At 41.1% G+C, this 27622-nt stretch overlaps 1 protein-coding gene across 1 annotated transcript; it reads right to left on the reverse strand.

Annotated features, from left to right (window-relative positions):
- Window positions 1-4472: 4472 nt before the first annotated feature.
- DAD1 (defender against cell death 1) lies at window positions 4473-26915 on the reverse strand. The gene is made up of 3 exons (XM_063091605.1): window positions 26608-26915; window positions 14257-14430; window positions 4473-4710 (listed from the first exon to the last, which is right to left on the reverse strand). The coding sequence occupies exons 1-2, from the start codon at window positions 26816-26818 to the stop codon at window positions 14300-14302; spliced, it is 342 nt and encodes a 113-aa protein (XP_062947675.1). The 5' UTR covers window positions 26819-26915; the 3' UTR covers window positions 4473-4710; window positions 14257-14299.
- Between the last annotated feature and the right edge of the window lie 707 nt (window positions 26916-27622).

The following is a 27622-nucleotide window of genomic DNA, read 5'->3' on the forward strand; positions in this document are numbered from 1 at the left end:
TTAAGTGGCTTGCATAGGATCACAGTGAACTGGGCCCTGCTCTGCACTAGATGCAGATTCCCCACTTTCCACCAAGCACTGTGGACACAGAAGTCCCAGATGGTTCTAGACACAGCCCTCATAGAGGAAGGAGCATGAACTGACCAGCGTTCTAAGGACCCCTCCAAGAATAGTGTTGTGTATTCTGTCTCAGTGTCCCTTCCCTCTTCCATGATTGTTTGTACCCACTCGATCCCTCTTCAGGATGAGATTAGAGAAGCAAAACAGCCCTGTACGTTTAGGAGGCACACCCTCAGTAAATATTTGTTGATGGTGGTGGCCTCCTGATGCAACACTTTTCTCACAAACTCCACTACTCAACTACCTGGCAATAAGATTTAATAAAGTACTATCTTGACACACTTCCCATGGCTGATCCCATGGCTGACTCATTCTCAGCCTAAACATCACCTGCTCAGAGAGGTCTTTCCTGACCACTCTAAGTAACTCCCTCCCCATCCCCATTTACTATCACATCATAGGTTTATTTACTTCACCCCACTTAGGACAAAATGATTGCATTTATGTGCCAACTTGGCTCTCTTGCCTACTAGAATTTAAGGCTCAGAAAGGGAGGCACCTTGTCAGTTCTGACCACTTCTGTCTCTCTAGCACCTGGTGCATAGTAGGCACTCAAATATTTAACTAAATGGAGTAACAGCAGAAGGAATAAGCTCTTCCACAAGATGGCTCTTAATGCCCTGCAACTAAATTGCAGTAAAATGTTGATAATTGTTGAAGCTCAGTGTTAGATATCTGGGAGTTTATTTTACTAGTGTCTTAACACGTGTGTGTGTGTGGGCATGCACATGCACGCGTGTGTGTGTGTAAGAAAATTTCAGTAATAAAAAGTTAAAAACAGTTGTTCACCCCTGGGATTTAAAAAGGCAGAGCAGGCCTGAATAGCAGACCTCACTGAGGGATTCCAGGGAGGTCTGTCTCTTCCCAGGAAAGAGCAAGGCCTGCCATTGGCCACCACGGTCTTTTAGCTAAAAGCCAGTAAAATTGGAGAAAAGCAGCATGTCCTGGAACAGTTTTCAGCATTTCTGATGACTGCTATGAGAGTACTGACACGTTTGTAGAGCAGTTATATTAACAATGTACTTCCCCTTACATTTTGCTGGGACAAGAGTACGAAGTATTATTATGCCCATACTTATTATTTTATTATTTATCTCACTAAAAGCCTAATCCAAATGCTTTGAGTCAGAAGAATAAGATTCAGACCTTAACACAGGCAAACTGGGTGTCCATTTCCTCACCTGGAAACTGAGAATACCACCCACCTACTTTGTGGGGTTATAGGGAAACATAAATAACAGGAGGGTACTTAATACCATGTCAGACATACAGTAGATGCTCAGTGTTATCTCACTTACTCCCAGACAGAGAGCTAGCTTATCTTTTATCACTGCACTACTTAGCACAGAGCCTAGGTGCCTAATTATTTGCTAAATTATAGAGACAAAAGGTCAACATTAATGGCAGAACAAGTCCTTGATTCAACACTTTCAGGTCGAGCAAAGTGCTTTCTGCAAAACAAGGCTGCCTCTCTGGTGGTTTGAAAATACTCTTTTTAACCCATTGACAGAAGTTTTGCATGAGCTTGGACCCACGTATAAATTCAAAGTAAGCAAACAAAATACTTTTTTCATCCTTCAAAAACTTCCTCCCAGTTTTTTCTCACTCCTTCATCTAAGGTCCTTGTTCTAGGAAGTGTTTTCTCCCACAGGAGATAGATACCCATTATGTTTGTTAGAATTTTTTTAATTAACTGTAGTTATAAAGTCACATAGCACTCAAACATTTAAAGCCCAAAGCCACAACCCAAGACACAGGGGCAGCGGGATCACGCTGAGTTTGCACACCAGCTCCCTAGCCTCTGGTAACCTGCCAGTTCTAGCTTGCTGAGCCTCCAAAACCAGGAAACAGACCTCTGTGACCTCCCAAGTATTTTCCACCCATCACAACAAAAGTGTTTTGAAGCCCAAGATGAAAGGATGTGATCAAAGAGGCCAAAGGTATAGGCTGCTAAGAGAAGAAAACAAGAGAGATGGTTTCCATGTGATAGAGGACAGGAAATGTGTGGGCAGGAGGTGCTTTGGGCTGGGCTTCTCACTACTGCAAAGAATGGTGGGGCCAAACTATGTACAGTGGTTGTGGTAAATGGCTTTTTGCCCTACAAGAGCACAGAAAGTAAAAATAAACCACCCCTTAGAGATGTTGAACTAGAGGCAGCAGGAAATGCTAGGAAATACCTCACTGTCTATACAGTAGTACTCAAAATCAACTCGTTCAACACGCTTAAGTTAAAAAACAAAATACCCAAAAATCAGAAATTCAGTTGGGGTTGGGAGGAGGGGACGCATTTCTTTAAACTTGAAGGAATAGCTCCACAGCTAATTCTTCTGTACATATGGGGTTGAGAATCACAGAGCAAGCATAGAGCAAGTCAATGGAAGCCTAAAAACAAATGAGTCACCTATAATGAACCTTTAACTAAATTTAAACCCAAGACTCCAAAAGCAATCTGTAGGTTTCTGCCCTTTTGCAAATGGTGAAGACACGGCAAAGATGAATGTTTCCTATTGGTGGTAACTGGCTTTGAGACAATAGCTAATCTGATAAATGGGAATTTAATAATATCTGTCCCATGTATCTCAAGATTATTGCGAGAAATTAAACAAAACCTATATATTAAAGCCTCTGAAAATTGCAATGTCTTGATCAAATTATTGCTATTCTTCCCAGTTTTCAACCCATTTGTCTTTAATTCCAGATGTTTTTCTCATTCAGAATACCCATTTAGGGCTGGCCGGTTAGCTCAGTTGGTTAGTGTGTGGTGCTGATAACACCAAGGTCCAATGTTCAATCTTTGTACCAGCCAGCTGCCAATGAAAAAAAAATCCCACAATACCCATTTAACCAATCTAGATTAAAAATAATCCAGAAGCCTCCCAATAAAGCTCTATGACATCTGTGTATAAATTTTAAAGCAAATTAAACTGCTCACACATTATCTTAGTGGACTAGTATCCCCAGGGGTGATAAACCATAGCCCACAGACCCACAGCCAGTTTTCGTAAATGAAGTTATAATGCAACATAGCCATGCCAATTCAAGAAAAAGCTTGCTGACTCCTAAGCCAGAACTGTTCTCAAAGTTTAGTGTGTATCAGTCAGGCAGAGAGCTAATAAAGAACACAGAGACCCAAGCTTTTCACTAAGTGACCAAGTAACTATGAGACACACCAAAATTTGAGAACCACTGCTCTAGATGTAGATCTTCTCAAACTTTAATGTACACAGAAGTCACTTAGTGACCTTGCTAAAATAAAGATTCCACTTCTGTAGGATTGGGATGGAGCCTGGGAGTGTCCTTTTCAAATAAGGTCCCAGGTGATGTCAATACTGTTAGTCAGTAGACAACATTTTGAGTAGCAAGAATCCAGAGCCATGCTTCTCCAACTTGGCTGCACACTGGAATCACCTGGGTAACTTTATAAACTACAGATGCCACCCTCAAAGATGTTTTATTATTGGTCTGGGTTGTGACCTGGACATTGGAAATTTGTTAAGTTCCCTAATGTGCAACCAGGTTGGAGAACCTCTAGAACACAACTCATCTGTCAGCTAAATTTAAATAATGGAACTTTCAACATAGCTTGTTTCCCCTTTATGGCAACTCTATAGCACCCAAGATGGAAATAGGGCTCCTAGCATGATACATAAAAATATGCCTAGACTTCAGCCAGCTGACCTATATCCTACCCAAGCTTTGTCATGAGCTCTGATCTTAAGCAAGTCACAAATGTGAGCTTCAATTTCCTCACTTATCTAATGAGAACTGGAACCCCTGAGATAACTGCAAGAATAAAATAAGAGTATTTGTGAAAGTGCTTTGGAGAATACTGTATCCTATAAGTCAACATATACACAGCCCCCACTTTTTGAACCATGCTTACATTGCCTAAGAGATACATATATGGGTTACTCCAAAAAGTGCATGGAAAGACTCACATTATCTTTCAATTCCATTATTCCATGAACTTTTTGAAGTATCTACATATATCACTTTTTACCACAAAAGTTTGTTGGAACACGTAAATGTGGAAACACACACTTAGTTCAATTTCTAACAAAGTGCTTAATGATGTAGTTCCAGGAATGCATTGTGTCATAAGAACAGAACCACCTGTGACAATCGCAGGCTTAGTAAAGGATTACCTGCTCCAGGGAAAAGACAGAAGACTGTCTCTTCCGAGGGTTGTCAACACTGCCTTGGTCATTAACTTCAAATACACTTAATGAAAACTAGGAGACAGGTTCGCAGTTGTAAGTTACCAATTCATAAATACCTTGGCACAGAGGACTGAAAGAAAAAAAAGGATTTTGATATCAATAAAGGATAAAAACGAAAAACAGAGGCATAAGGAGGAGTAGCATGGAGTTTTTTAATTTGGAAGGCAAAAGGTTACACTTAATAGAAGGCAGAGGTCATGTTAATAAATGTTCATTACAAGTTGTTCTGACACAGAGAAAGAGAACTTCTTTGGGCTCTCCACCTGCATACCAATCAGATTCAGAAGTAAATACAAATCTGAAGAAAATCCATGTGTCCAACAAGCTGCCATCTTTGGAACTTGCATCCAGGGGAAACCAAAAAGTGAACCTAAAAGAAAGAAGCAGACAGGTAAAATGTCTTATGATACCACAGACAGGGCCCCAATCTTTTGATCTAAATTCTTTTTTTCTTTTTTTGGCAGCTGGTCAGCATGGGGATCCGAACCCTTGACCTTGGTGTTAACAACACAGTACTCTAACCAAGTAAGCTAACCAGCCAGCCCCTTTAGATCTAAATTCTAACCCACAAAACAGTTATGGGGTTGATTCCTAAACTCAGGACAGTATTTAAGCCAGGCTAGAACAACCAAAACGAAGCGATGTTTTCACAGAACATTCTATGGGATGTTAAAGGTGAAAAAAAAAAAAAAAAAAACCAGACGAATCTCTAAGAAAAAAGTTTCATTTGGGAATAGGGCATTGCGGGAATATGCATGCCATAGTAAACTATGCATATTCAGGGAGGTAAAGGAAGACAAAGAGTTTTAAAGGAAAAATGATGGAGGATTACAAAATTGTTTTGTGTAATTGTTGATAATTATCCTTGGCTTCGAGGATCAAATAACAAGGGTGACACCAGCCCCAGGATGGACAGACAGTTGCTGGGCAGATATCCTTGCAGAAGTCATTTCTGAGTAAGGCTGTGGTGGCTTCTGTGCAAAGCTGTGGTTTTGCAGAGTCCTTTGTTATTACAAAGTTCTTGTTATCAGGCATTTATGCATAAGAACCATTCTCTTCATGGCCTTCCCCAGCTCTATTTGTCAAGGGTTTTAATATAAGTGACTCCATTTTGATACTGAAAACTTTCTCAGGGAGTAGTACCCACAAAATTAATGTTTAAACCTGAATTCCAAGTACTTCAAGGCAAAACTGACTAAGAACTGGGAGACATGGGTTGTAACTCCAGCTCTTTCAATAATTAGCTGCATGACTTTACATAAGTCACTCTGACCTCCCTGACCCACAAATTCTTTGAGGTGAGGGGGCTGCAGTTTAGCCTAAAGAGCTTTTCTAGATCTAGAATGCTTATAAAAGCACTGATTTCCAGTTTGGGCGAGGATAGAGAAAGAAAGGATTTAAGAGAGAAAGTAGAGAAAAATTCCCAATCTGAGATTTAACAAAGGACCAGAATAGAAGAAATAATTTAGTTTTCATTTAAAGATGAGATTATTTTTGGCAAGGAGAAGGTGGAGAATAACTCTAAGAGAAGTACCTACATTGCCGCTACAGCCAGATGGAACTGGTGGAGCCCTCCCTGAAAGACACAGGCTTCCTTTGTAGTCTCTCAGGGTGGAATTTCCTGCCCAGTGATCTCCAACATGGGCGTGGCCAGAAATTGACCTTTTGGCCCTAGGGACTCCAACTATAAGCAGCCAATTTTCCCACAGTGTGCCATAAAAATACTGTAATCTTCTATTTGTGCCATGACTTGAAAAAGGTTGGGAAATACTAGCTTCCAGAACTGGGCCACCCCAGTAGGTAAAAGGGCACCACCTTATTTTTGTGTGTTGGTTCAAGTGCCCTGGAAATTCTAGCATCAAAGCTTAAAGAAAAGATTTAAGAATTCTAGCCAGAATGTTTTTATTTCACTACCAGTGGTATTTACAGAAATGCTACATAACCACAGAACATTCTCATATCAGTGGAATTGTGAAAAATGTGTAAAAGAAAGAGCAATAACAGGGAGCAAAAAATGTTCACAGTGCAAAACAAGAACAAACAGATCTATTAAAACTCACCTATTCATTCCATCAAATTTCTTAAAGCAAACTCCCTGGCAATGGAAACTATGAACCAAATAACATAATCAATTCTAATGGCCAAGGTGAGAGAGGACTAGAGCATAAGGCCATTTTAAGTGAACAAAGCCTTGACACATTTACAATTATAAAAGAAATCCTACTTTAGCGCAAAAAGTGAGTTTCAAAATTCTATGATATTAAAACATTTAAGTCTACGAAGTTTGAGGCCAGTCTGTGTGGGTGGCAAAAATGACTCATGAGAGTCTCTTTGACAATGGTTTTCAGAAAACCCTATTTACAAAGACCTCCCTTCTTTTAAGGCAAAGATATGTTCACCAGACACTATTCTTAAAGCAGAGGTTCAAGGATTCTTTGAAATGTTAGCTCAGTAAAATTAAGACTATCTAGGGGCTGGCTGGGTAGCTCACTTGGTACAGCGTGGTGCTGATAGCACCAAGATCAAGAGTACAGATCCCCGTACCGGCCAGTTGCCAAAAAAAAAAAAAAAATTATACTATTCAACAGCTCAGAAGAATGATTTTGACTGTTAACCAGGGGATAAATGTTTCGGGAAACTAATAAAATCTCCTCCCCTGATATCAAGACATGCAAAATGGAAGACACCTACTGAGAAAAGTTAGCATGACTTCTTTAAGTCTATTTCACCCATGCAGAAAAGCCAGTGCCATTTGATCAGTCTGTTCTAATCATCACAACACAAAGAACTGTTAAAAAAAAATAATAATTACTCTCTATATGGATATAAAAGATAATGCCAGACAGGGTCATTTCTATTTGGAATCTGTAATCTTCTCTAGCACCATCTCTATTCACATACACTAGCACTGGGCAGGTTTGCTCAAGTACTGATTTTCTGTCAAATCTATCTCATCCTGGATCCTGGTCACCCAATTAAAACTGAAATTAGAGATAATGTGAACCAAAGACTATTCTGCAGAAATTCTAGGTTCAGAACTAAATTTGAATTACTATAATTTTAGAAGGCACACATTGTACATTTTTTTTAATGAAAGGAGCTTTAGAGATCAGCTAGCCTAATGCTTTCATTTCAGAGATGAGAAAACCATAACCTGATAGTTTGACAAATTTGTCCAGAGCTGTGTTGTCCATCACTATAGCCACTAGCCTCAGGGGACTATTTAAACTTAGCTAAAATTAAATTAAATTAAAAATTCAGTTCTTTGGTCACTTAGCCACATTTCAAATGTAAAATAACCACATATGACTAGCAGCTACCATCTTGGGCAGTGCAGACCCAGAATGTTTCCACACTACAAAATGTTCTATTGGACAGAGCCGGTCCAGGGTCACCCTCACTAGATAAAGTCAGGTCTCCTGATCTGCACTGTCCTGCATTTTTCCTGGACCCTATTAAGGATGGCCAACGTGGCAGAAACATTTTGCGATAACCTGTCTTCATCCTTTCTTATCCACCTCTCCTAAGTTTTTCCCATTTACAAAAGAAAAGCAAGTTTGGTATTTTTAATGAAAACCTTCTAACAGGAAGATGTATATATTCATCATCCAAAAGTCCTTGAACATAACAGAGAGGAAGGAATATAAAAGTTCAGAGTCCAAATATCTGTTATCAAGTTCCCACTCAGTCACCTGTTAACTCCAGGACCTGGGTAAGTCAACTTAAATTTTACCAAGGTTTAATTACCTCAGGAGTAAAATGGAATACCAATATTCGTCTACCTCCATCACAGGTAGGTAGCAAGAATCACACTGAGTTAATGTATGTAAAAGTATATGTGGAATGTATGTGAATCCTGCAAGCCTGGTAATGTGATAACTAAAACATTTTAGAAATGTTTAATTTTCTAAAGAGCTTTATACAAATATTGTGCATTTTGTTGTAAACAATCACACTTTAACTTCCCATCTTCTGTGAATGGATGATAGGAATCTGGAAATATAAGTAAAAAGTAACTGAAGAGAGAAAAAAAAAAAGCAAAGCCCAACTGAGGACCCACAGAAACAGCACAATCCTCCTCAAACACAACAGGGACCATCATAAATTATATTGAGAGGCTTTAACAGCTGCAAGAGACTATGATGAACATCCAGGCCAATCCCCTCACTGCAGATGGGAAACTGAGGCTCAGAGACAAGCCTATTTGTCCATTCAACTTGTTAACAGAGCAAAGTCTACAATGCATGTCTTCCAACTTCTTATCTCATGCTCTTGCCCACCCCACAGCCTTTCATATGAATCTTTTACTTGGCCTTTTTCTTCCACAGCACTTTCCACATGTCTTTGCAGCAAGTAACTAATGATACAGCTATTGGTTTTTGCAGATGAAAATAATTTATTCATTGATACACTCATTCAACAAACATGCACTGTGACTGTTAGCTCTGTGCTAAGCCCTGAGGCCCTACCCTCAGAGAACTTGAGAGTCCAGTGGCAGAGACAGGAAAGTGAATGAACAGTTTGATAACAATATGATTAAGTGCAGCATTAGCAGTATGCACATGGACCCTGAGTTCCCAGAGAAGAAGCCTATCCAGCCTGGGGGTGGGATGACTTGGACTAAGAGTTATCTGAGCTGAAAGGATGGAGAAAATAAGGAAGATAGTTTATCAATGAAATTCATAAATACAAATCTACTTTATATTCTCTCTTTTTTTTTTTTTGGTAGCCTTAAATGAGCCAAATACAAGATAGAATTTAGTAACCAATTATAGGATCATCAATTAGTGTTTTTTTAATAAATAAAATAAACAGATGCAAGGTCTTAAGAACAGGTAGAGGGTTGGCCAATCAGCTCAGCTCATTAAAGAACAGCCTTGTAGCAGCACCAAGGTCAGGGTTTAGATACTCATACCGACCAGCTGCCCAAAAAAAAGAATAGGTAGAGAATTAATCTTGTATTCCAACCAGGGAGAAATGAGTTGAAAAAAAGTTATGCTGTGCCTACCTCAGAAAATTTTCTACAAATTTAGGACAGTTCCCTTTCGGAAAACTTATTTGGTGTCTGGACCTAATTCAATATAAGGTAGAAATGCTGAAGAGAAAATGAAATAGGGTGAAATAGGGCTGGCCAGTTAGCTCAGCTGGTTAGAATGTGGTGTTATAACACCAAGGTCAAGGGTTCAGATCCCCTTACCAGCCAGCTGCCAAAAAAAAGGAAAGAAAATGAAATGAAAACAAAACAGGGACCCCACCAACAAAAAAAGTAAAAATTGTTGCTGGTAGGAGGTCATTGTTGAGAACAATAAAAAGTCTCATACAAACCAAAAAAAGGCCTCTCCAACTAACAAGATAAGGAAAGGAAACAAAGGGGAAATCTGAGAGTTGACGTGCACCCTAGTCTTCCCTGTGTAACAAAACTCCTGGGCCACTTTAATGTTCTGTAATGTTCTATGCCCTTTTGTTCCTAATTCAACACTGCCCACTTCTGGCCAGAATGTAAAGCAACCCCTGACCCAGCGTCTAAACCCACTTGGACCTCTGCTGCCCTCCTATGACTGCAAAGAAACTAGGTTTTATCACAAAGATGTCAGTGGTTTCTTCCCCCAAACTCAATTTCTCTAATGCTTTGTAGTTCATTCTCTCAGCATGTAAAATGTACAATCCACTAGGTGGCAGCAGAGCCTAAAGAATAACATTTAGATCATGAAGGTAATTTTCTACATTACTATAATTTAACTGATGAATTTGAAAAGCCAACACAATTGCATGTTTGTAAACAGTGCTGCCTGACAGAGTAAAAATGTTCTGCCCAGTTCTGTAGCTCCCTTGCTCGAGCTAGGATTAAGCACTAGGAATTTTTTAAAACCCGTGGGAGAATTGTCTCCGTTATTAAAACAAAGCAACAAGCATTAGGCAATAATCTCCCTGGGTGCTAAGCGCACTTCCAAGCCTGGATTTGTCCCTTCGTGCTCAGTTCACCTTCCCCTTTGATTCAGGGCCCAAGTCATCAGGAACTTTGCTTCCTGAACTGTGACCCAATGTAGCTCTATCCCTCTTTTTCCTTATTACTTTCAGAACACCTGAGATAGGCGGACATTATTTGAAAATAACTTCACAAAGAAATATGGAAAAACAAAACAGGAAATAATTATAGAAACTATATACATTTTTAAATGTTCAAATCTATTGAGCTCCTGTGTCATGCATTCGTTAAAAAATTTACTGCCACCTAAGCACCAAAAACTGATCATTTCAGATGTCAGGTAAGCACAGAATCTTGGGGCTCAGAAGCTCACTGGAAGCATTTTAACTTTTATATTTTCACTTTTATAATTAAAAAATGTTGTGAGTCTTTCTTAACCACCTGGATAGCCACTTATAAACAGTACTGCCAACTGACAGAGCAGCTAACCTTTACCACGACATTTCTCAAACTGCCATCTTTGGACATGTTTTCAGGAGGCCATAAAGTCCAAAGTTTGGAAAAAGTTGTCTTAATAGATCTAGTATTACATTTGAACAAAACTGCCATAAGAAGTTTGAGTCTTACAGGACAGGGAAGGAACTGGGACTGGAGAAGGATTCAAAGGGAACTTTATGTTTAATCTGTCCAAAATCTGTTAATTCCAGGTGGTGGATACTTCAGCATTTGTTATATTATTATTTGTACTTTTCTTTTTAAAATTGTCATAATAAAAGCAAAAGAAAGTAATAAGGCGAAGACAGTGATAAAACACCTGTAGTATCTTTTTAAACACATTTTTTAACTCTGCAATTGACAGATACTACGTAGTTAACAACCTAGAGTTAAAATGGAGTATAAAAATAGTTGTTTTTTGAAGTCAGACTGGATTATCAGGCTTATTAGTTATAAGATTTCTAGCAAGACTCTTAACCTCAGTTCCTCATCTGCATATGGGAACAGCAAGCCTATCCTCATGAAGTTATTTTGAAAATAAAATGATACAGAATGAGAATCATTTAAAGTAAGGCACATAATAAGCACTCAATATCTGTTAACTTCCTTATTTCCCCTTGAATTCATTTATTTTTTTAACTCAATGCCATTTTCTTTTAATCTGCCTATTTCAGAGTAGCTGGTGGTTTTAAATGTCACCCCTAAATTCATACAAGATCAGTTACACTATAAGTGTTTTTTTTTTTAATATCAAACTCTCAACTTAGTTGGAAAATATGGAGAATGTTCAATCTGTTTTGTTCTACCTTCTGACTTGGTATAAATATTGAGAACTCACTTCGAACTATTTTAAAAGTGCTTCGGCACACTACATATAGCTGAGTTAGAAGCACATAAAAGGCACAAATAAATGTATATTTTAAAAACTGAGAGCAGGCAGTGTAGTATATGTCAAATGAAGGATCTCTGTGAAGAATGCGCTGGAAAATGCCACAGAGAGAAGGATTTTTTCAATGAACATACTCTATAGAGTGATTTAACATTGTAATCTGGGATTGGAAGATTTTGCTGTACCTTGGGCCCAAAATTCCCAGCCAAACAAGTAGTCCTAGGTCGTTAATATGACCTACGGTACACGTTTCTGCTGAGCCTGTTTTCTTTGTCTCTGTTTTTGTCATAATTTTGAAATATTAAGCTCTCTACAGCAGAGTCCTTCTCCAATCACGACAGCCCTCTAAAATAATTTTCCATGATTTGGTATCTCCCTGAGCCTAGAGATGTTTACTTTGTCTCCTTCCTAAGTATACACCATGACTCATCTAGAAAAAAACAACTTCAGAAATCTAGAGTAAGGCAATCAGAAGACTTATGACTTTTCCAGCAGTCGCCATCAGAAAACCCAAGAATTAGGGCCGGCCCATGGCTCACTTGGGAGAGTGTGGTGCTGATAACACCAAGGCCACGGGTTCGGATCCCTATATAGGGATGGCCGGTTAGCTCACTTGGGAGAGCGTGATGCTGACAACACCAAGTAAAGGGTTAAGATCCCCTTACTGGTCATCTTTAAAAAAAAAAAAAAAAGAAAACCCAAGAATTACTCATGATATTTGCAAGCATGAGAAGGTCGATGTTGGTGGGTCAGTTTTCTAGCTGTAAGTTTTCAAGGTTACTCATTGGCAACAGTTAACTGATAAAAGCTGTTATCCGTTGGCCAGATAACGCATCTGCTGCCCCTGCTCCTAGATGGTGCAGTCTCTCCCTTCACTGGACTCTCACAGCACTTTGTTCAGATCTTTAGTGATCTGAATCACTAACTGTGCTGTATTTTAACTATTATGTTTACATTTCATCTCCCCTTCCTCACCTCTTGAAGGCAAGAGACACATTTTACTTTTCTTTGTATTCCCAGTAACAAGGCATTGACTGGCATATAGAGAGGGAAAGAAGCAGAGAAGAAGGGAAGGAGGAAGACAACTCAAGTTTTAAAAAGGTCTCCAAGGAGTTAAACTGTATTAGAATGGTAAAACAAAGTGGTTCTCAAACTTTCTCACTGAAGTAAACCATCTCTGTCAACTTACCACTATCAAAATTAAACTTCACCTGAATTAACAGAACTGTTTTCAAGGCAATATCAAAAGAAAGGATTTATGTAACATTGTAAGTAACTGACTAATTCATATCAAAAAATGAAGTACGGTCATTGTCACATTATTGCATGCACTTTGCACACAGCTGCTCTAACTCTTGTATTAGATTTCTGGTGATTAGTACAAAAATGATAGCTTTCTAAGGAGTGATAGGAAGAGGATATTCTTCCCTCAAGAAGGATGACATTTCCTAAGGTTCTCTTTTCTCTCCCACCCAATAACAGCAACATTAAATTTTATAATGCAAAAGCATAGAAAAGAGTGAGTACATTCATCGCTAAGCTACATGAGCTACAGGAAGGAGTACCGGGACAAGAACACCACTGGACTAAGGCATTACTCTGCAACCACTTAACTGTGTGACCAGGGAAGGCCACTGGATTGTTCAGGGCCTCCATTTTCTCATATATAAAGTAACTGTTGATAAAAGAAGAAGAAAAACAACAAAACACACACACAAAAAAAAAAATTAAAATAGATAAAATTAAAAAGCAGCTGTTGATAAAGTTTGGAAAACACTCATGTACTTATTAGATCTTTAGGATTCAGCTTGGGAGGGAGGGATAGAAGGGAGGACATACAACACATGATGTGATGGCCAAGCATAGGGCTTTTCCCTGTCAATCAAAACAACTCAGTTCTACTTCTGTTTTATATACCAGGATTCTACATAAGAGTTTGAGGGAAAAAAGAGCTCTATTGCTAAAAAAGAGAAAACAGCAAATAAATCAAACAGCATCCCATCTTACATTTTAAAATCTTTTCCCAAGGTAATGCAATTTCCCCATTTATTTCTACTTCAGGACACATACTAGCAAATGCCCAGTCATTCATTCAATATACACTGGATGAGTATCAGATGTAAATGCTATACTGGGTACTATGAAGACAATGTCCAGCATTTAAAGTCATCTGAGATCAAAATCACCTGGCATATTTTTTTTGGCAGCTGGCCAGTATGGGGATCTGCACCCTTGACGTTGGTGTTATAACACCAAGATCAAAAATCAGAAAAAGAATTGAAGAGCAAATCTAAAGGCAAGACCTACAATTTATGTCTCTTCCAAAATCTCTGAGTTATTTTCCTAGAGTTATTGGTGCAGAAATTAATGTATTAGCTACAGGCAAACATTCATTTTCTGTTATCTTAATGATTTGCAGAACAGCAAGAACACAAGGGAATGACCAAGAGCAGTAGCACTGATGAATCATGATGATATTAATGCATACTTTGCAAACCAATGGAAAATTCTGCAAACATCTTATCAGCAATATGGGAACCTTGCCAATCATGATCAAAACCAGCCCCATCCAATATTATGGGACAAGAGCTATGATCGTCACTTACGTTCTTCTAGTCTCCTACTCCTCATTAAGTAAATGGGAATGATTCAGCCAACAAAATTCATGACAACAAGGTGCAAGATGGTGCTGGCGAAGAGAAAATCAGCAAAGGCTCGCTCCGGGGAGATGCCTTGGAAATCTGCTTTGTTCTGTGGGTTGATCTGTATTCTCAGGCAAACTGTGCAAGAAGCAAAACACAACAATGATTATCTAGAAGTAAAAAACACAAAACACAAAGATGATTATCCAGAAGTATAAAACAAATATGACTGCTAATGAACACACATATTCTATGACCGAACAATTCTACTCGAACAGAACTGAATGCATATGTGCATCAAAAGGCATGTACAGGACTCGACAGTTAGCTCAGTTGGTTAGAGGGCAGTATTGTAACACCAAGGTCAAGAGTTCAGATCCCTGTACCAACAGCCACCAGAACAAAGAGTCATGTACAGTAATGATACCCATGATAGCCCAAACTGGAAACAATCTAAAGGCCTATCAACAGTAAAATGGATAAATTATGGCATATGCAAACAATAGAATTCTATACACCAAGTAAATAAATTAAATAAATAAATAAAAATACTATACAACAATGACAAATAACTTCTGCTATACACAAAATGGATGAATTCCATAAATAAGTTGGCAGCACAATCCAGACATTAAAAGTACGTGTTGTATGAGTCTACATATAGAAAGCTTAAAACTAGGTGAAAGCAATCCATGGTAATGCAAGTTAGGATAGTGGATTTTATCTTTCACGGGGGGGGGGGGGGGGGAGTGACTGAGAAGATCCAAGGAGGCTTCTATGGCGCTGGTAATGTTCTATATCTTGATCTGGGTGGTGGTTAGATGGGTAAAATTCATCAAGTCATACACTTAAGTTTTGCGCTCTTGACTATTATAGGAAAGTTAAAGGGGCTGCCAGTTGGCTCGGTTGGTTAGAGCACGGTGTTATAACACCGAGGTCAAAGGGTTCGGATCCCCCATACTGGCCAGCCACCAAAACAAAAAAAAAAAAAGGAAAGTTAAAGGAAAAAATATGACTTCACAGAGTTACACTAAAACCTAGAGGCTTACTCAGACATAAAAACATATAACCAAAAAACCCTCAGAGCTCTCTTATTTCCTGATTCTAATCATATCTGCATGGGGATACGCTTCAGGCAGTAACAAAGGGGCTGGGGCTGAATGACAAAAAGTTATAAAAATGTAAATTATTTTCTAATAGAATATGTATATAATATAATAGATAACATAGATTATAAAGGTAACATTCTCATCCAAGAGGATCTCATAGTTGCAAATACATTACCTTTGATCTCAAAGTTCTAGTACCTGCTTTATTTGTCTCAAAAAAGGCAGGAGACCTAAACTATATTACTCTTAGCAGAGAACTCTCTTAGCAAAGAACCCCCCTCCAGGGCCACATTCTATACTCTTGAAAATTCCATCACAATACATTAGCAACAGTGACCACTGACATGAAAAAGAAGCTCTAGGAGTACACATTTCCAAAATATCTTTAAGCCTGTGATAAATTATTACACTACTTAAGGAAATTCAGATTTGCTTCAAATTCCATCACAATACATTAGCAACAGTGACCACTGACATGAAAAAGAAGCTCTAGGAGTACACATTTCCAAAATATCTTTAAGCCTGTGATAAATTATTACACTACTTAAGGAAATTCAGATTTGCTTCAGGCTGGCATCATTCCATCACTAACAAAGAAAAAGTAACAAACTGAGATCTAATCCAAAAGTCAGAAAGCTATCAGACTGGTTCTCCAGAGTCCATCTCCATGGAAACAGTTTTCATTATGCTTAAACATCTAAACACCGTGCAAGCACCACTGATCTCTTCAGGCACCTCAGCCCTTCAAAATATGAAGGACAATGACTGAAGCAAGGCAATCAATTAAAATCCTGCTGTGGAAAGTACAGATTGGTCCATCCATTTGGGAGAGCAACTGGCAATATTCATTAATATTTTAAATGTCTTTACCTACTACCTTCTGACTAAGGAATTTATCTTACAGAACAAAGACATTCTAACAGCATGTTTGTAAAGTTGAAAAAAAAATGAAAACATTCCAAACATCATCAAGAGGAGTAAACTACACTACAGACATGCAATGAAATCCCATGCAATTATTCAAATGAATAAGGTAAATTCTCTATACATTGACAAGAAAGATATCCAAGATATTTTAAGTGAAAAAAAAGGCAAAAAGATATACCATTCCACATTTCCCCTATTAAAAATATTTATATATACATGTGTATATATATTTTATATATAGATGTATGTATGTAAGTGTGTGTGTATATATATATTAAATGATATATGAAGGTTGAGCATCTCTAACCCGAAAATCTGAAATCCAAAATGCTCCAGTATCCTGTTAGCACCTCGGGGCCCACCCAGAGACATGGGGCATGGAGAAGAGGACCGGACCCACCTCCCACAACCAGGCTCACCATGCCAACACTTTGGGGCCTGCCAGGGGACCCAGGGCATGGAGAAGGGGACTGGAACCAGGCATGCCAGGTCAGCGCATCAGGGCCCGCCCAGGGCCCAAGGCATGGAGAAGGGGACTGAACATCCGTCCCAAAACCAGGCACACCATGCCAGTGCCTTGGGGCCCACCTGGGGACCCAGGACATGGAGAAGGGGACCAGACCCCCCTCCCACAACCAGGCGCCCTGTGCCAGCTCCTCGGGGCCTACCCTGGGACCTGGGGTCTGGAGATGGGGACTGGACTCCCCTCCACAACCAAGCACACTGCGCCAGCACCTCAGGGTCTGCCCAGGGACCCGGGATACAGAGAAGGGGACTGGACCCCCCTCCCACAACCAGGTACACCACACCAGCGCCTTGGGGCCTGTGCTGGGACCCAGGGCATGGAGAAGGGGACCGGACCCCCCTCCCACAACAAGGCACCCTACACCGGTGCCCTGGGGCCCACAAGGGGACCCAGGGTATGGAGTTGGGGACTGGACCCCCATCCCACAACCCGGCACACTGTGCCAGCACCTCAGGGCCCACACAGGGACCTGGGCTATGGAGCCAGGGACTGGACCCTCCTCCCACAACCAGGCACCCTGTGCCAGCACCTCAGAGCCTGCCCTGGGACCTGGGGCATGGAGAAGGGGACCAGATCCCCCTCCCACAACCAGGCGCCCTGTGCCAACACCTCGGGGTCTGCCCAGGGACCTGGGGTACAGAGAAGGGGACTGGACCCCCCCCTTCCACAACCAGGCACCCTGTGCCAGTGCCCCAGGGCCCGCATAGGGACCTGGGGTATGGAGCCAGGGACTAGATCCCCCTCCCACAACCAGGCACCCTGGGACAGTGCATCAGGGCCCTGCCCAGGGGCCCAAGGCATGGAGAAGGGGAAAGGACCGCCTCCAACAACCAGGCACACCGTGCCAGCACCTCGGGGCCTGCCCGGGGACCTGGGGCATGGATATGGGGACCAGACTCCCATCCTACAACCAGGCACCCTGCACCAGCACCCCAGGGCCCACTCAGGGACCCAGGGTATGGAGCCGAAGACTGGACCCCCCTTCCCACAACCAGGCACTCCATGCCAGTGCCTCGGGGCCTTCCCTGGGACCCGGGGCATGGAGAAAGGGACAGGACCCTCCTCCCACAACCAGGCACACCACATGAGTGCCTCGGGGTCCACCCTGGGACCTGGGGCATGGAGAAGAGGACCAAATCCCCCTCCTACCACCAGGCACACCGCACCAGTGCCTTGGGTCTGCCCGCGGACCCGAGGCATGGAGAAGGGGACCAGACTCCCCTCCCACAACCAGGCACCCCGCTATGGAGCCTGGGACCGGAGCCCCCTCCCACAACCAGGCACCCCATGCCAGTGCCTCGGGGCCCACCCAGGGATCCAGGGCATGGAGAAGGGGACTAGAACCCCCTCCCACAACCAGGCTCACCACACCAGCACCTCAGGGCCCACCCAGGGACACGGGGTAAGGAGCTGGGATTGGACCCACCCTCCCACAACCAGGCATGCCAGGTCAGCGCATCAGGGCCCACCCAGGGCCCAAGACATGGAGAAGGGGACTGAACCTCCGTCCCAAAACCAGGCACACCATGCCAGTGTCTCGGGGCCCACCCAGGGATCCAGGACATGTAGAAGGGGACTGGACCCCCCTCCCACAACCAGGCACACTGTGCCAGTGCCTTGGGACCCATTCAATGACCCAGGGCATGGAACTAGGGATCAGACACTCTCCACAACCAGGCACACTGCCAGCACCACAGAGCAGGCCAAAAACATCTCCATGTGGGTGGCCCACCATAGCTACCACAATAACTATGGCTGCCATAAAGGTGGCTAGATGCCACAACCACCACACAGATGGTCCGCCAGCCACTGGAATGAGTTGACACAAGGAGAGTCACCAGCAGAGATAAAGAGAGGAGGATATCTGTCCCCACAGAGCCCATTTCATAGTGACGGAAGAGACATCTGTTCTATGATAGTATTGGGGACCTGATCATGCCTCTCAGCACTGGACAGATCATTTGGGCAGCAAATCAACAGAGTAACCATTATTCTTTCAGAGGGAGAGAAGAAATCTAGGGTGATTAGAGGGGGGAACGGGGAGAGAAAGGGGCATGAGGATGGATTAGACAAGGGGCATAAAGAATAATTACAATTTGTAACAATATATATGCTAGTAATATTGATTTGATCAACGTATCTCAATGTTGAAACCCAAAATTATGTATAATCAATTTTGATTCAATAAAAATTAAATTTTCTTTTTTAAAAACGCTCCAATATCCAAAACTTTTTGAATGCCAACATGATGCTCAAAGGAAATGCTCACTGGAGCATTTGAAATTTCATATTTTCAGTTAGGAATGTTCAACCAGTAATGCAAATATTCCAAAATCTTAAAAAATCAGAAATCTGAAACACCTCTGGTCCTAAGCATTTCAGATAAGGAATATTCAACTTGCATAATTATTTTGTCATTTGTTTTAGTTGGGATCTAAAAATAAATCTGGAGAAATAGATACCAAACTATTAACAGTAGTTACTGGGGTAGAAAACGGGGTAGAACAAGGGTTATTTTTCAGGAAATATGAAGGGACAAAAGAAAACTCTCCATGAAGGTAGATAAGGTAATGAATTCATGTTATCATTATCATGATCATACTTCATGATCATACTAATCCAAGTTATTTCATGACAACACAAGAATCAGAATCCCACAGATATGGAAAGGATCTTGGAGGTCATAAAAACCAACAGTCCATTTAAAGCATAAAATTCCCAAGAGGTGGTAGGGGATGGGCATGCTGGAGGAGGCTGCATAAGTCAACTGGGAAGCTTTCCAAAGTATACTCACCACTAACAGAATCTGATAAGCCACCCCAAAAGGAGAATTATAAACCTTCCAGAGCCTATTACCGATATGGGTGTCACATCTCTCAAATGCATTGGGAACAAAAGAGGCAAAGAAAACCACTCAAAAAGCTCCTCCACAAAGGATCCTTCAGTCTCTCCCTGAGCACTTCCAAAGATGGAATTCACTACTTCCTAAGGTTGCTTGTTCCCTTTTAGCAGTTCCAATTTAATCTATCTCCTTAAATGTTCATTCATTCAGCAAAATATTTATTGAGCATCTACTATATGCCATGCACCATTCCAGGTGCTGGAAATACGGCATAGAACAAGACAGACAAGAATTTGGTTCCAAGGAACTTACACTCCTATGGAGAGAAATATATAATAAATAAGTAAACAAATAAATAAGGAAATATCAGGTAGTGATATGTGCTATGAAGAAAACAAAACAGGACAATAAGAAATGACTAGGGAGCTATTTTTTATTCAATCATCACAGAAGGCCTCTTTAAGAAGGTGTTATTTAAAAAGACCAATATCTGAAAGATAAGGAACTATTCATGTAAAGATCTGGTGTCAGGACTTGCCAGTTAGCCCACTCTGTAGAGTATGGTGCTAATAACACAAAAGTCAAGGGGTTGGATCCCCACACTGGCAAGATGCCAAAAGAAAAAAAAAAACTGGGACAGAATATTCTAGGTAGTAAGAATAATCCTGACATGTTCTAGATATAACAAGGTAAGACTAACCAGACTGTAGTGATCTTTAAGGAGACAAGGACCAAATCCTGTGGGGCTTTGTAAGCCTCAAAAAAGAGTCTGGATTTAGTTCTAAGTACAACAGAATGAACAGTACGAGAGTACTTCAAAAAGTTCACAGAAAGATTTGTATTATCTTTTCGTTCCATTTTTCCACGAACTTTTTGAAGTATCCTGTATTTCAGGGGTTTGAATAGGTGAATAAAGTAATCTGATTTACATTTTTTAAGGTTGCTAGGATTGCAACATGGAGAATGGTTTAAAATGTTAAAGAAGCAGAGGAATTACTTAGGAGCCAAAGAGCTCAAGGAATGGTAGTAAAAATGGACAGAAGTGAAGAGATACACGCTGAATTTCGGAGAAGACAGAGCTTGCTGATAAAATGAATGTGGGAGATAAGAGAAATCAAGGGATCAGAAAAATCTCCTGTATGTTTGCCTTCAAACAGCTCAACCATTGTTGACACCATGAACTGACTGGTGAAGAGACAGATGGCTGGGTGGGAAGGATCAATCTGGGACATGTTAAGTTGAAGGTATATATCAGACATCAAGTGGAGATGTCAAGTTGGCAACTAGATTTACTTATTTGGAATTCAGGGGACAGGTCAAAACTAAAAATATAAATGTGGTAGTTGTAAGAATACAGATGTTATTTAAATTCACCTATGGAAAGAAATACAAAGTGAAGGGATCCAGAACCAAGCTCTCAGAGAAGTGTTCAGTACAAACAGTAGGAAGGAAAAACCAATGAGGTGAGAGGTGAGAGATGTGAGAAGAACAACCAGAAGACTGTCACATTGTAAAAGTTGCAAGAGGACAGTATTTTATGAATAAGGAAACAGCCAACTATGCTACATGGTAAATGCTGCTAAGCAGTCAGGTAAGGTGAGTTAGATGACCATTAGATTTGGCAACATGACACGAGTAGTTTCAGAGAAGTGGTGGGGACAGACCACCATCAAGAATGAGTTAAAGATGGAAAGTGAGAAAGTAGAAACAGTAACTAGACAAGAAATTCTGTGATGGTGGAGAAGAAATGGGATGATAGCTAGAGAACTACGTGGAGTCAAATGGAATTTTTTTTAATTGGACAATATTAGAGCATGTTTGTATGGGAATGATCCAGTAAAGAGAGAGAAATTAGTGATGCAGAATGGAGGGATAATTGCAGAAGCTGAGTCCCTAAGTGAGCAAGGGAAGACTGGGTCCTCTGCACAAGTGAAGGAGCTGACGTTTGACAGGAAAGGGACACATCGTCCACTATAATGAAGTCAGAAGTACGGGTACAGGAGTAGGTGAGCCGCTATGATTCAGTGGTGGGAAGACAAAGGGATTTCCATCTACTTCTAGTTTTTTCTTTCTAGTGAAAAAATGAAAGCAATATCATCAATTGAGAATAAAGGAAAAGAAGAAATACAGAAGAGAATAAGGAGAGAAGTTATGAAGCATACTTTCGCAAATCAACCATATTAGGAAAGTATTATTACAGGACCACTGAACAGGGTTGAGCACCCACTGTGTTCCTCTTCTCGCCAATAATTCTCTATCAGCTATATCCATATTTTCTTTTCTGTATCCCCCACTAGATTATGAACTCTGTGTGAGTAGGGATGACGTCTGTGTGCTTCCCAGTTGAATCCCAGTAACTTGGCAGAGAACCTGGCACATAATTGCTCAGTATTCCTTAAATTCTTATATGCATGCTCACAATGTAACATATAGGGTACTGAAGCACTGAAGGTACGGAGTTGAAAAGACAGCCCCTGCCCTCAAGGGCTCACCTTCCAGAGGGAAGACAGAAATGCAAACAAACACAGCACAATACAAAAGTGCCATGTATCTCACATACACACACACAGGAATGTAGGAGAAAGACACAGATCTGCTGGGAGAGTCACGGAAGGGTTCCAAAGAGAAGAAGCACTTGAGTCAAGAAGTCTAAGAACTGAAGGAATTTTGAAGGAAGTCAAGCAAAGGTAAAGTAGCTTGAGATATCACACAGTGTTCAGGGAATGACAAGGAGCTCAATAATGCTGGAGCATAAAGTACAGAAGAGGCAGAAGCAAGCCACGAAGCTAGAGATAGCAACAAAACCACATCATGAAACAGCCTCCATGCCATAAAAATATTTTAATTTTACTTTGAGAACCAGACAAATCTTATGTGGGAGTGACACAATCAGATTTGCAAGTCAAATCAAGCCTGCAAACATAGTGGAAGATGGACTGCAAGAAGAGAGACCAGAGGTTAGACAGAGGGTTACAGTAGTCTAGACACGAGGCACTGAGAGACACTGATGATGAAGAGGTAGCAATGGATATGAATGATATTTTGAAAAGGGTCTATCAGATGCAAGGGTGGCAAACTTCCAATCTCTTGGACAGCAGTTATGGAAGTTAATATTAGAACCCACAAATCTGATGGCTAATTCCAAAAGAAATGCTGGACCCCAGTCCACACAGCCCAATAGCTCCATGAGACAGAATACCTCTGAATTAGCCCTCCTTGCTTTTCAAATTCAAATTGCCTTTGGATTTCTAAATAAGGAAGAACAAAATAATTTACAAAAAAAAAAAAAGCCAAAATTGTTTCATAGAGATTAGAGAACAGAACAGACCTAAGTTGTGAAATGACTTAAAAACTGATTTCAAGATCAAAGATTTATTTTAAGGACAGTCTAAATGTTTTCCACTTACCCCTCCTAAACAGCACTTTAAATGAGCAGAGATTTCAGTTAGGTAAATGAAGAAACTAGAAGGGTTGCCAACATTGGAATGTCACTCTAAAAAAGGGATAGATCTCCTCCTCCAGAGATATCTAACTACATGATGAAGTCAGCTGCTAAGGATGTTTGAAATCCATCTGAAAGAAGAAAAATATTCCACCTTTGAGGTCCTTTTAATGCCTACTATACTACACTGTTTATCCAAAAAAAGATATCTCAATGGCAATTTTTTTATCTCTGGCTTGTTCTTGAAACCATGGCTAAGTCTCTCAGCCATGAGGGAATAGAAGAAAACAGACCATTATTGTACCATTGGGCCAAATAACAATAGGCTTTTTAAAAGTGTGGTAGCATTTTTAATTGGTTTAAAATGTAATGATCAATTTTCAAAGAGTATATGCTAAATTAACACATGCAGAAGGAATGGAAGAGAACAGACTGCCAAAAATAAACTAGGGAAGACTGAAGAAATTTTCCCTCCAATCCACCCTACATGCTAATGCCAATTTTAAGTCTCTCCCTTAAATAAATAAAAAATAATAATAATTTTAAAAGAAAAAACAGAAACCTCAGATGCTTTCCATTACTTACAGAATGAAGTCCAAATTCCTTGGCCTGAGAACCTCAGTCACGCCTCCCCAACATGTGCAACCAGCCCAGCGACAATCACCAAGCCACAGCAAGAAGGGCCCTGGGTTCCCGAGCTGGGATGGTGCAGGGCGAGGGCTTTTGCCACACTCCCCTAACATCTGCACCCAGTCTGGCAATGACCAGGCCACCACTGGAAGCCCCCCAGTCTCCCCTGTGGGAATGAAGGGGGTGCCACAGGCCTCAATCCTGCCCCTCCTCCTTCCTCCTTCTTCCATCCCATTTCCTTCCCTTTTCCCCTCTCCCCCTCCCTCCCAACTGCTCCACAACAACATCCTAGAATGTAAAAAATAATATTAATAAAATTATTTTCTTTAATAAAAATAAAATATTCTTTGGCCTGGTATTCAAAGCTCTAGCATCCAGAACCATGTAATCCTTCAATATACCTCCTACAATTCCTTTTCTCCAGCCATACTAGTCTCCTTCATTCTCCTCCAACAAGAAACACGTGACAGGGAAGTTAGAAAACCCTGCCCCATAAATAGGTACAAGGCTTCCTTTCCCAGTAACCTAAACAAAGGAAAAGTACCCAAATTTCAAATTTCCCATTAAAACAAATCTCCAGTTGATGATCTAGGCTAACAAATGGCAGAAAAAGTAAGATTTAGTAAGGTCAATGCTGTCAAAAGAAATGCAAATATACCCTTCAGTGGCAACTATGAATTGTCACAAATCCTTTCTTTTCCTGAAGCCACTTTCACTTCTCTGGCCCTATTACCTGTTACCTAATATTTGGAAATACCAATCCCCCATACCACTCCACTATTAATATGCCCTTTTACTAGGCATTCTCTTTGATGATAAACCATCTAGTTCCCATGGCAGTGTGGGGGAGGCTGCCAATTCAATTTTAGCCACCACAGGCTCAAAAACAGGACTTGGCAAAAGCAAAAATTATCTGTTCAAAAAAACGTCTGGCTTTATCACAATAGTCCACACCCACTCTTCAGCAAACCATACTCTTCCACATATCCCTGAAAAGTCATTTCAAACCTAGAGGCTTATGAAGCCAGGGTGACTTCAGCATGGAGAAGCCTTCTCTTTTAAAATCAGCTTTCAAGCCCAGCCCTGTTTCTGGAGACAAAAACATCAAACAAAATTAATCAAAGGTTCTCATCAAGGTTCCTCTTCCTAGCTGGCTAATAAAATTCTTAGTCGTGAATCCTACTATGGCAGGATAGGTAGAGCAAAGATGGTCTATGTGATGATAGGAACTGCCTTAGTCTGTTTCCTCCTGCTATGACAGAATATCTGAAACTGGGTAATTTATAAAGAAAAAATTTATTTCTCACACTTGTGGAAGCTAGAAGTCTAAACATGGTGCCAGCCTCTGGCAAGGGCCGTCGTGCTGCATTATCCCACAGCAGAAGGGCAAGTGAGCACAACAGACAAAGAGGAAATCAGGCCAAACGAATCCTTTAGTTAGGCACCTGCCCCCACGATAACTAACCCACTCCCTCCATGAAGGCATTAATCCATTCATGAGGGCAGAGCCCTCATGGGCTAATCACCTCTTAAAGGTTCCACCTTTTGATACTGGTACAACAGCAATTAAGTTTCAAAATAAGCTTTGGAGAGGGCATTCAAACCATAGAAGTAACATATCCTGAAACCCAGGATGCTGCCACAGACAACTAGGTTTTGGTCATTTAGGACAAAACCTAAAGGTGATAATACCCAATCAACAGGCTAAATCTGCAAGTCCAGAACAATCTAGAACACAAGTCATTAGATCCTTAGGCCTATTTTAAATTCTGAGTGGTATCTCTGGTGTGACTGAACCAGCAATGTGAATGTGTAAAAAGCAATCTATAGATCTGTAACTTTAAGCAGAGCACCACTGCAAGTGATGTCTCCAGACAATTCTAACACTGTATTTTGTCTGTGCCACAACTAGACAATAAACTCTTTGAGAACAAGGAACATTACCTGATGTATCCCCAAAGCTTTTGCCATAATACTCCTATTTGACTCAAAATAAAATTGATGGTGTGACTGATCATGAACACACTAAAAAAAAATCATGAATTCCGGCATGTTTTCAAAGTCAAGTAGCAGGGGATACCAATGACAGGAATGGCCTATGTAGTGGCCCCTTATAAACTGGATTGGCTAACACTCCCTGAGCCAAGCCTGTTCTCAGTATTCGCTGAATCTCTCGTGGGCAAAGAAATGTCAGATTTGGGAAAAACTTATAGAGACAATTCTCATTAAATATGACAGTCTACAAGGTTACCAAATCCTGTTTATCGGAAGGAAAAATAAAGGAGAAATAGAATTATGTGAATAAAAATTGAATTCAGCATAGTGAATTAACAGCTTCATCCACATAAAGTATGTAAGAGGAGCTAAAAGCCAAAGTCAAGTAAAGGATGATTCAACAAGCAAAGCACCTGTATTTATAGTCGTTACTCTTTCATTGAAACTTTTCACCGGAGGTTAACAGTGATTAGACCAAGGTGAGAGAGATGATACAGAGTTGGGGTTTTCATTTTAAAAGCCTACCAATTTTAAAGTTGTGTTAAAGCTAACTGAAAGTTGGATTGGGGTTTTCCCTGGACCAAAATGAAGTGAAGTAGATCACCAGGTTGACAGCAGCATGACGGTGGTTTCTTTATTCAATTCCAGCTCCTAGACAGCTCTTCGGTATTAGACATATGACCACCTTTCTGAGCCTCAATTTCCCCATTCACAAGAAGAAGGCAATGCAGGCTCTTCTGCTAACTTCACGGGACTGTGGTCTGACAAAAATAGAGCACTATGAGAACAAAAGCACCGCATCAAAGTAACACATTATTATCGCGATTACTTATTGAATCATTACCCGCTAGGATGAAGCTCCCCACACAAGAGATGAAGCCCGAGAGGAAAGAGTTGAAGGGGAAGGTCCCCACGAGGAGACAGTAACCAAACTGCAGCGCCCCGGTCAGCAGTATATACAGGAGGTACGCGTCCAGCAACTTCAGACGCTGCGGAGTGGAACTCAAGTACTCTTCTAGGAATCGCGAGATAACCGACACTACAGACGCCGACATGACTACACCCTAAGTACTTCAGCCGAGGGCCCAGACTCCTAGATTAGACGGCCACACCGGATGCAGCGTTTGCGCATGCGCGCCGCCGCAGTCTAGCTCCGCTTTCCCCAATTCGTCAACTTGCGCAAGCGTATAGGCTGGCCCAGGCGCGGGAGAACTAATGCGCAGACGCAGAGTACATCAACAGAACGAACTACAGCCGGAAAAAGTTAATGCGCCTGCGCAATGGCTCTGTCAAAGGGTCGGAGACGTGTTCTCTTTTTGTCTTGTTTCCGCTGTCAGATTGGTGACTCCCACAGTTGCTGTAGTAACAAGATACTGTGGGAGGAAGAGGGGGAGAGGTTTTACAGAGGACAACGTAGCTAACCAGAGGGTTCCTGCTGTCTTTGGTGCCCGCGCGTTCTCAAAGGTTAGCTGCTAATATCTGCTGTGAGGCAGTTCCTGGCGCTCCGGGGTGTCGGTACCAGCCCGGCCCTAATTCTTTTTTTTTTTTTTCTGCCCGTATTTTTATTTTATCAAAATACGATGTAGTTGATTTTCGTGTCCCTTTACCGATTCCTCCCTGCCCCTTCCCACACCCGGCCCTAATTCTGATAGGGGCTCTGTCTGCAGTCACAAGAGCAAGTCAAGTTCATCTCAGTGAGAACCACCGCGGCCAGTCACTGCGCAAGCGCCAATTTCGACTTGGTTGGGAGAGGGAGGGAGCTTGACCTCTACAGGGTTCTGAACTGGAACTCAGGATCTGGTCCAGCGGTGCGAACATTTATTGGACGCCTCCTCGGAGTCCGATGTTGTGCTAAATTG

The sequence above is a fragment of the Cynocephalus volans genome, chromosome 3, assembly GCF_027409185.1.
Source record: "Cynocephalus volans isolate mCynVol1 chromosome 3, mCynVol1.pri, whole genome shotgun sequence".
Classification (NCBI taxonomy): domain Eukaryota; kingdom Metazoa; phylum Chordata; class Mammalia; order Dermoptera; family Cynocephalidae; genus Cynocephalus; species Cynocephalus volans.

Excerpts from the sequence above, each read along its gene's own strand:
- DAD1 (XM_063091605.1), bottom strand. The coding sequence starts at position 26,818 with ATGTCGGCGTCTGTAGTGTCGGTTATCTCGCGATTCCTAGAAGAGTAC. Across the intron at positions 14,431-26,607 it reads GGGGAGCTTCATCCTAGCGG|TTTGCCTGAGAATACAGATC; the intron begins GTAATGATTCAA and ends CTTCTTGCACAG.